This window comes from Spea bombifrons, chromosome 1 (assembly GCF_027358695.1).
Source record: "Spea bombifrons isolate aSpeBom1 chromosome 1, aSpeBom1.2.pri, whole genome shotgun sequence".
Taxonomy (NCBI): Eukaryota; Metazoa; Chordata; class Amphibia; order Anura; family Pelobatidae; genus Spea; species Spea bombifrons.
In genome coordinates this window covers 127,182,503-127,193,654 of record NC_071087.1, presented here as the reverse complement: position 1 = coordinate 127,193,654, position 11,152 = coordinate 127,182,503, and the positions used below count along the sequence as shown (strand labels likewise).

The 11,152-nt window shown below is 35.8% G+C and overlaps 1 protein-coding gene across 1 annotated transcript; it reads right to left on the bottom strand.

Moving 5' to 3' along the window:
* Positions 1–662: 662 nt before the first annotated feature.
* Positions 663–2,748, bottom strand: TSSK6 (testis specific serine kinase 6). Its single transcript, XM_053454228.1, has 2 exons — positions 2,206–2,748; positions 663–935 (listed from the first exon to the last, which is right to left on the bottom strand). The coding sequence occupies exons 1-2, from the start codon at positions 2,746–2,748 to the stop codon at positions 663–665; spliced, it is 816 nt and encodes a 271-aa protein (XP_053310203.1).
* Positions 2,749–11,152: the final 8,404 nt, after the last annotated feature.

The following is an 11,152-nucleotide window of genomic DNA, read 5'->3' as shown; positions in this document are numbered from 1 at the left end:
TACATAAATGACCATTTTTGTCCATGAATTTGAAGAATTGCAAAGGAATATTTTTCAACATGTTTAATTTATAGATAAACCTGTCAGAGACTTGAAAGGTTCAACCTCTCATTGGAAACATCAGTCTTGTTCTCTTTTAATATAATATGTATACTCTTTGGCAGAAATGTAGCCTTTAAGCAATTGCATGTTTTTACCAATGTATACACCTCCATCAATGTTAAAATTGGAGGGGGGGGGGTACCATAACCAATATGAAGCACATGTTGAGCAGAAACCAATATAAGCTTGGTATCAAAGTAAACTTGGTTCCACCTCTCTCTGACACATCATTTGACACTTGATATTGCTTATCATCACCCACTACTATTTTATTCATCTTCCCAAAGTAGATGCCAAATTTTAGGCACCCTTACAAAAGTTAAGCTTACACAACAGGCCCAGAATGGCAAACCGGGAAAGTGCCCAGTGGGCCATAAGCCAAAAGAGCTGAACACGTGCTATAACTGCTGCTCCAGTGGCAGTTTGGGATCTTCTTTTATTCCACCTAATACATTGACTGGCTGAATTTTAAATATGATGTGGAAATAACATGTATACCTGTTAGCTGGTAAGAATAATAAGGATGCCAAAGGATATTCAAGGAAATTTATTAGCCTGCTTCAAATGTTAAATGACAGACAGCTGGATTTAGACACAGAGTGTATGTCAGGTCGAGCAGAAGGGCTAAAGTGCAGCAGATCTTTGATAAGGCTGTGGCATTTTTCATTCACAGACACGGTACTTGGATATTTCACCCCTAATTGCTGGATTTCTGGTAGTTTACTAATGTTGGAGTCATCAAATGGCATTTTACAAGTGACCATGATATAAAGGATCACTCCAAGGCTCCATATGTCGTACTTTCTTGGGTCATAAGGGGTCCCCAAAAGCACCTGTAAGAAAAACAGTCCTTCTTAGTATTAACATTTTTCTTCTATATCACAAAGGTAAGGATCAGTCTATTGAGTCTTTTAAGTATTGTACAAATACACTCGATTATTTCTGCATTCCCTGGGAAGGAATCTAAGAGCTGTAGTTCACCAAACCTAAGTAGCCATGGGCAGATATGGATATTACTGGATATGATTTCACCATATATGTCGACAGGTTGTATCAATGTCATTACATTTTCTGTGTCAGTATCACCAGATTGAGTGAGGGTTGAGTATAAAATGTTATTCTGATACAAAGGTTGAAAAGTAATTCTAATATAATCACCATAGCAACCAATTTTTTTTTACTGAAGGTTGGAGCAGTGTGTTGGTTGCTCTCATGATAAAACCAGTTTTCAAACTTTGCAAAAGAATCACTTTTTAGAAACTGCGTTTTAATAAATCTCTTAGAATATAGATTTGTAAGGCACAAGCTTAGATAGTGTCTATTATCCAGCATTTCTATTAATAGTTTGCTGTTACAGACCAGAAATTATCCAGCATTTCTATTAATAGTTTGCTGTTACAGACCAGAAATTATACGCACTGTATTAATCAAAGCTACAGGCCGTCTTACTCACTGTGGAATATACCCAGAACACCCTGTCTACTGTTGTTTAATAACTAAATATAGCATAGATTTTGTCCAGTAGGATAAACAGGTTTGCCCCATTAATAATGATTTAATAATGTATGTCAGAAGTATGGTGAAAGGATGCAATTATTTGTTGGTTTCTTATAAGAGGAATGACTAGCTTGTGAGCCAAAATCCTGTCACCTTCAATCAGCCAGGAAATGACTAAGGATGACCGAATACTTTGTTTAATAACATATCAATAAATACGAGATCTATTTTTTTATCCCTGTTGTCAGTTCGTGTTCAACATTTGGCCTATATGAGGCCTCTTGAAGATCATTTTCCAGCTTCTAGTTCTAAATGCTGCAGTTATTACACAATCTTTCTTTTTTTCTTAGTGTATACCCCACAACACTAGACATTACAGAGATCTTGATGACTCTGCCATACTTTTAAATATATTTGCATTTTTAATTCAGTAGATTCAATCATTTCTGTTTCTAGTAGAACTTTCAACAGGAGTATAGCACAAATTAAAATGTCTTTTTGTTCCATGTTAATGATGAAAGTTCTATTACGCTAATGAAGCAATGCAAATCTTTTTTTAATGCTTTCAAAATAAATTTAACAAATAAGTGTGATATTGCAGCTTACCTCTGGTGGAGCATAGGCTGCAGAGCCACAGTAAGTAGCACATATGTCACCAGGGCTGACTGAATGCTTTCCAAAGCCAAAATCAGTCAGTTTTGTGCTATGATCCTCTGTGAGAAGCACATTTTCACACTTCAGATCTCTGTGAACAATGTTGTTATCATGAAGATACTGCAAGGCACTGACAATTTCTGCAAAGATTCTTTGGGCCTTAGATGTTGAAAAAGGGCCTGTCTCCTTAACCAACCGTAGGAGGTCAGTATGGCATAGCTCCATGACAATGAATTGCAACCCACAGCTGGCTTCAACAAGTTCAAAAACTTCAACCACATGGGGGTGGTGGATATTCCTAAGAATAGCTAGCTCGCGGGGTAGGAACTTGCTAACAAAACGCAATGGTGCACGGTTCTTGTTGAGCACCTTAACTGCCAATCTGTCCCTATATTTATTGGAAGTAACTGCTTTGACTTTGGAATAAGCACCTTCACCAATGGTGCCTTCTACTTTATAACCCAAAGTCATGAGGACAGAATTTTCTAAAGACATCATAACTGAGTTTAATATAGAAATTGCATTCGGACAGCGTTCCACAAATCTTTTCTCTCTGATGATTAACTTCTTGTACCTGGGTTGTTTTTCTTAAAAGAAGCTTTTGTTAAGAGGGCTCAAAGTAAAAATGTCCCCCCAAAAAAAGCTTAGCAGTGTTCTGTCCTTTACAGAGAAGCCAGGAATGGAGAATGTTTACTTTTTCTTGCTCTGCAGAAAAAAAAACATAGTGTAAGTACTCACAAAACCACTCTAATCTTCTTCTGTATTAACCGTTACTTACATTTAGAGAAAGCTTTACTCCTGAATGACCATGCACTGCCATACAAGCCCTTCTGTATGGTTACCTTTCCTCTTCTAGGATATTGCTGTCTAGATGAGAGATCATGCATCATAGGCTTTGTTGCGTAATAATGCTCTCACTGTGATGTTCCAGAAGTTTATTCAGTCACTAGTGGTGAGGCATCTTAAACTAAGCTGAATGTGGCTTCATGTGTCTCTTCATTTGGGCTTTTGGTACTGGGGAATAATACACAGACTTACATGTAAACATAGGTCACTTACAATATAAATAACATTCATTTGTTAATATTATTCTGAGTTGGTGCATGTGCTTTACAAATGTTGTGTGGGTAAGCAATTGGGAGATATAAGGAGCTGTATTTTTGGTGATAAACATCAGATGTTTAAAAAATGAAGCAGAATGAGGAAATAATAATAAGCGTCTAAGAAAAGTCCCATTTAAAAGTCTAATTGTTTCTAGAGTAAGGTACGAATGAAAATTATTGCACTTGTATATGTATATATATATATATATATATATATATATATATATATATACCGTATATAGTAATTTCCCACTCATTCTATGCTATTTCAGGATTAAGTAAAAGGACTGGTGAGGTCTTTGCTCTTCCATTCTCTCTGCTTTTGCCTGATTAAAGGAAATATCAACACTAAATTTTTCATTTAGATCTATTGTAGTTAAAAAAATGTTTGTGATACTTTTTAGCGGACCAACATTTATAGCGTAAGATGTAGAGGATTTCAAGTGCCTCAGAGGTCCCTCTGAAAGCTTACATGACTCTTCATGTGAGTAAATGGTTTGTAAGCCATTACAAACTTCTTTGGACTATAATCACAAGGACCAATACAGCGTTATTAATTATTATAAATTAATTATTGCACTTAAACTTGATTTTTTTCTCTTCATTTTAGAACCCCTACATTTATGTCTATAGATTCACCTGCAGAGTGTTTTGACTCCCAAACAAAAGTATCTGCCAGTAATCATTAACTTGGCCTCCTTGTCTGATTTCCATCATCTTTCCTTGATATTAGTTTTTTTTGCCACAAAATAGGTGATGAGTGTGTTTAATATTTAATCCTGACTCTTAAACAAAACTTTACAGCAAACACACACATTTCCAATACACTACCATACTGTCCTTATTTTCAGTTCTCACCAAATGTTTTTCCCCTGGATAACAATTATGCACTCGGCCACAGCTGACAGCCCTAACAGTAATTCTAAGATAGTGCTGCTTTTTGTCTCACTTTGCTTTTAATCTAAAAGTGTACATCATTCTGTCAGTCTTTTGTCTGTCTAATATCTGCAGTGCTCTGTTTCATTGCAGCCTTATTCATTACATACTCTATCAGTCCTGGCAGTTCTACTTAAGTTTCTTTTAAGTCACTACGTGCACCTTTTCTCACTTTTCCTGTAACCTGAAATTGTCTGTGCATTTATTGCTCTATGTATTTATGATGTCTCGATTCCTCTTCTCTGTACATTCTTACTCATTTCCGTTTCAATTTTACTTTGTGTTATAAAGCTACATACAGTATTTAGTGAAGTTAAAAAGTGCCTCGACTTTAGTTTTCCCAAGTCATGCCTTTTCTCTTTTTCTTTGTACAATAACTTATAATATGTATATGTTTATATTGAACAGCTGATCAGTCTAGGAATAGAGAGAGAAAAACAAAAGATCATAAACCAAAAAAGCAATATCATACAAATGTACTTTAAGATACTTATTAGTTCCTGGCTGGTTACATTTTTCCATTTAGACTTATTAGAACCTAAAATATATTTTTGGTATCTTAGTCTTACGTTTTAAATTTTTAGCCTCAATCTGACGTATTGGTTTCCACCTTGAACCATCCATCAGTTTCTCCAACAAGGAAAACAAAATGGTGACTCTATTCAGTTAAAATATATTAAACACTGTAGCATTTAACAATATTAAACCTTGGCAACCATTTGAACAATTGTCTTATTTGCCCCAATCTGTGGCAAAAACACATAATTATTAGATGACTGACAGGCTCTATGTTTTGTATGCTGCCGCAGTAGCGTGCACCCTGTATGTGTCTTATTTTGTGTTTGTCTGTTGCTTAGAATTTACCCTGTTCCTCTGTTTGATTCCTACCTGTACCATGGTTCCCTGTTTTAGTTTTGGTGTTTTTTTAGTTTAGGGTTAGTGTTAGGACTTGCCTGACGTGCAATCCGTAAATTGGTGAAAAGCATACATCTTATGGCCATATGATAGAGTAACAGGAGCATAGTCCTTTGCTCCTTTTTGCCATTCCTGCAAGTCACCTGGATCGGCCTATGCACCTGTACCACCAGACCAGGCATAGACATGGATCCTGGGAAAAGAAAAAGTGTTGGTGCGCTAAGCTAGTCTCAGGCTCAAATAATACAAATGTGTAATATGAGGCCTACCAAACAGGTGTAAGCATGCTGCAAGAAACAGTGTATTGGCTGTACAATGTAAACAAGAAACAAAAACTGTCTGCGCTTCTTACCCTAATAAAGTTGGCAACAAATATATAAACATAATATAAATGAGAGGTTTTGGTTATATGAATTGGCCAATTCATATAATTGAGCTTAATTATGCTTTGGCCAATTCATATAACCAAAACCTCTCTTTTAAATTATGTTTATATATTTGTTGCCAACTTTATTAGGGTAAGAAGCGCAGACAGTTTTTGTTTCTTATAGACATGGATCCTGCAGGTATGGTTTACTTTTATCTTTGTCTCTGTGTACTACTCTGCATACTAGACTCCCTCTCCCTCAGCTGATCCCCTGTGGGTTGTGACAATGGAATGTATATACCATTTCCCATACAATCCAATAGAAATACAAAGAGCGCTGTCCTTATGCAGACTACAGCTGAATGAAACCATGGGTATGTCCAAGAAAGAAATAAGCATGTTCTACTTTCCAATATCTATGTCTTAACCAATAAAAATATATATTAAGAAATAAAACATAAACTGTTACTTTAATTGGCAAATTTATTTTTCCATGAGCTATAAAAATCTATATGCAAAGAGGATTTTTTTTTTGTATTATCATACCACGAGCAATATTGCAAGACCCACTAAGTAAAATGGTGCATCTGTCTCTAGAGAAAATGTCTTTACAAAATATTGTGTATTAGTTTCATACATTTGCCTTTTCCCTCATTAGACGCTAACCTCTGATTTATACAGGGAATTTAAATCAAACTAACTGTACATATGTTATTACATCTCATCAATCATTTTGTCATTTGATGGATATCATAAAAAGCAAAATTGTGTTTATTACACCAAACAATACAGTTTAATATGCTCGGAATATTTTGCGCAGGTGGTAGTACAAATTTTCATTTTAAATTTATTGTTGCTCTCTGCTGTAATGTCAATATTTCTGTTTACCGCTATAAATCTTTTAGCTAAGGAAATTGTATTTTAACAGCAATTAATTCCTGTACTGAACATGATGTTATACGATAATGGCAACCCCATCATGTTGAATAAAACTGTGAAAATAAGGGGTTTGGTAGCCTTTCTATAGCTCGATGGCATCGTAGGCTATAGTCTTATAATGTTGCAGTTGCCTGAAAAGTTGTAAAGTAATGGTGTTCACTGGACAGGAGTAACAGCAGGTTACTTTTCTTTCATACTTGTTAGCATTCCTGTACACTAGTTAAAAGGGGATCCTACCAACGTCAAGATGATGTATGTCCTAGTGAAGCCTAGGGCACGTAGTCTTTTTTTCTATACACCAGCTGAGCAAAACCAGAGGACCGGAGACCTGATGTGGATTATGATAATACAGAAAGATTTTAGAAGTGACTCTAGCGTTGATGACGTCACCAAATACATCAAGTCTCTGGTAACATTTAAAGCTGTAAGGATCTCCCGTCAAATACTATGTTGCATTGTGGATATTTGTACCAAAGTGGAAAATTTTAATTATGCTTATTTACCAGTAAGATTCTCAATGTACTATAAGCTTGGCAGTTAATACATTCAATGACTCTCAAAGGTACATCATGGATATTAGCATCTTAAATCCCTCTCAATCTGCCTGCCACGCATTAGGCACACATGCAAATTACTCCTCGTGTCAAGGTGACTGGCGGAGTGTGCAGGAAACATGACCAGTTTCTCACTCAGTCTTAGCCAACCGAAGCCAAATAAGTAAAAAAAACAAACAAAAAACAAAACAAAGGAGAAATGTTCTGCCTGTTGTCAGTTTCTGCTATAGTTCAGCATCACTGAATGTGTCTTCTTCATAAAACGGTTCACAAAATGTTAATACATTACATGAGAAATATGCTCTGCCTAATGCCTTGCTCTGCATTGTGCTTTGATTTGTTAGGTCATGGGAGGTAACACCAATCAGTCATTATGGACAGTTACCACTTTCCATTACGGCTTACACTTCATGCTACAATGCAAACAGCAGAGACAATTACACTAGTTTACTAAATGATTTTTTAACATGTTTTGCATGTATGCAAATAATACAGCAATGTTCATGCAACATGGAAAATAATAAAGGTTTGAGACTTTTTTTTCGGAGACCATAACTAATGCTTTATGAACTGATTTTGCTTAATAGCAGATCCTTTGTTTAAAGAGTTACTATGAAGCGTTATTACAGAAATAATTGCCCTACTTTTAAAAGGTCTTTTTAGTATAAAAATAACATTATGTTATAGTGGGACAGTGTCACAGAAAAGAACAAAAAAATACATGCAAAAAAACGCCTTTACTTTGACCACAAGGAATTGTAATTAGACTATGAAACTCGTGAGTTTACAAAGAATAGTAATCAGGAGACATTAAAGGAGAATTTGGCCTTGTAAGAAACCTGGATATAAAGACGTCAAGCAGTCTTTTGGCCATATAAAACTATTATTGGCACTTCATTTGTTGCCTCATTTCAGCTGGTTAATGCAGCAGTAAATGGCGTTGCTTAAGCGCACTTCCAAGGCAAGGTATCTGGTGCCTCATTCGGAGAAAAATGCAAAACTAATTTTACAGACCAAGATTGAATAGAAAACAAGAAAAAAAATAAGACTGAATAGATCAAATTTACTGAATTAGGACATGTCCTCATGTGACTTCCCTGGTTGGCACCCACTGCACCAGCTTCAAGGAGCATACATGAGATTGCCCTGCAAAAGTGCAAAGTGTATAAACAAACAATGAAGTTAGCTATACTTATCATTGAAACAATGAAGTTTGCTCATAAAGCAAAACAACAAAGACAGAGAAACAGTAAGCAAAACACAAGAAATACTTAAAAACAAGAAAAATAGACATAAAAATCTACATACACCTTTGAAACAAGGCCCCTTGGAATTAGCGTAACTGAATGGAGAAGGAGTATGGGTAAGTATGATAAAGGGTGCCCTTTTGGTGACCTGGGTCAGCGCCACTTTTGTAAGAAGACCAGCAATCACTTAGTACCCGCCCTCCACTTATGTATAAAGATAAAGGGCTAGCAATTTTGTTTTCTTTCCTTGTCCCAGCAGGAGGTTGGTGTGTCCTTGCCGATCAAATGTGTTGTAAATTACGAAGATTGTGCTGGTGTTAAGGAAGGAAAGTTGAGCTCAATGCTTCCCTGACCTCTTATACGGAATGGTCAATGATCTTGGACGTGTCCACCGAGCTTAAGGTCGGTTGGTGGATAGCATGATTGGGGAAGCGGAGGAAGCTGTCTGTATTGTTGGACAAGGAGGAAGGTGAGTATCCTCTTCTTGTGTTGGTGGTAACTGGAGTTATCGGTGGTTAGAAAGAATTGTTAGTTTTGTACTGTGTTAAGTTATTACTCGGTATGTGTTTTATTTTTGTAATTTATTATCCATGTATTGTTTCAATTGTTTTTAATAAAGTTTCATATTTAAAGTTTTAGACTAACAGAGTGCATATTCATGTTTGTTTGATGGCCTGAAGTCCAGGATGTGTATTTTATGTATGTAATTAGTATACTATGTGGGCCAGAGGGTTCTAGTCTGAGATAATGGACTGTGTTTCTAGGTCTACTTAGTTTTTCATCGTGGTCATTATACAACAACCAGAATATAGCTTCTTTTCATATAGCTCCAGAGGGACTGAATTTGAACTAGGCTATAGGCAATATAAGTAACCATTGTTTTGGGGCCAACCTGAAGTAAGTAGCCAGATTCATGCAGAATTTGATGCTGCTGGACCAAGATATTCTCACAAAGATGAGGTTCTTAGGAATATATTTCCTGGTTCCTAGCAGGATTTGTTTTATAAGAGTATCTGTATAAACCTTAGGAGTCATCAGAATTTTTGCAAATTTACTTAAGAAGATGTTTTTATCAAAGTAAATGATAAATAATTTAGGCATCCTTTGTAAATTTCATCAGAATATTTAAAAGAAGAATAGAATAGATCATTCCTTAGATCTCCTACTTACTGCAACAAAAAGGAGTCTTATTTCAAGGTTAACTTGCCCTTAGGGATCATCTACTGATCTGTAATTTTTGGAACAACAACTAAGAACAAGCAAAATAACTACAAGAGGCAAAGGTCAAAGAAAGGAAAACATATCCACAGATCAGAATCCACAAGAGAGACCAAAATCCAAAACGGAAAAAGCAGTTTGTGCAGAGAAGTAGATGTGGTGAATTTAAAATCCTTTCAATGTTCCAATGCTTTATTTTGTAAGTAAGGTCAACAATAAACCGCTACAAAACTGAAGCGATGAACAAAATGCTTACTTATGTTTAAAGGAACAATCTGGTCTACAAAGCTGTATTTCTATTTTGAATGCGCATTGGAGCCCATTTTGCGTGGATTCTGATGCATTTTTATTGCATGGAAGTTAGTGCATGCATTTATTAGTTACTGGAGTTTGAGACGTCTGTCTCATTGAACTCTTCTTCTGACTGTTTCTGTTGAGACCAGAAAAGGTAAGCAGGAACCATACTTCCTGCACATGCTCAGCAGTCAAATTAAAGTCAATGGGAGCTGTGCTCCCAATGAAATCAATAGAAGCAACAATTGCATGTGTGGTAGAAAATATCACAGTTTAGATAACATACACGCATCAGCTATAACATTATGACCACTGACATGTGAAGTAAATAACACTGATAATCTTGCTTCCATTGGTACCTTTCAGTGGGTGGAATATATTAGGCAGCAAGTGAACATTTCCTTCGATAAGTTGATATGTTAGAAGCAGGAAAAATGGGCAAGCATAAGGATCTGAGTGACTTTGACAAGGGCCAAATTGTGATGGCTAGACAACTGGGTCAGAGCATCTCTAAGACTGCAGCTCTTGTGAGGTGTTCCCGGTCTGCAGTGGTCCAAAGAAGGAAAAGCAGTGAAGCGGCAATAGGGTCATGGGTGGCCGAGGCTCATGCACGTGGGGGAGAAGGCTGGCCCGTGTGGTCAAATCTATTTATGAAAATAAGTGTGAAATACACCTTTTACAAGTCCACTATAATATCAAAACAGTGTCACAAAGGACAGACAAATTAATAGCTGATTGTAATGAACATAATGATGTCTGTATACCAGACCTTAATCAAGATTAAAGTTCGGCATACGAACGAAACATTGATGATGTTTTGTGAAGTTTAACGCTTTCAAAAACCTGTGTGTGTGTGTGTGTGTTTATTTTGGACTTACATATATATATTTTAAAAACTCTAATTGATTTTAAAAAAATTAAAGTTTGTGTCTGGTTGGTGTAGTTCTACAAGAATGTAATAATTATAGTTTTATTATATAAATAACTAATAAATATAAAAAACTAATAAATATATTAGTTTTCTAATCTTCTTTGCATAGCAATTAAGGGCAAATGTCACTGAGTAAAGCAAAACATCATTTCTTTGTGCTGTTTTTAAAATGATTTTCTTTTCCTTTGAATTGCAGACATCTAATAAACACATTTTGAGATTTTAATTATGATATCCGCTGTGCGTCAGGTGAAATGTTTATAGTATTAGCCAAATAAAGTACTAATTAATGTTCTCCATAGCTCCAGGGCATTTATTCAGAGAATACCTAGGTACGAGATAAATCACTTTATGATTTAGGCATGTTTTTGAGCAGTTTGCGTAAAATTATCACA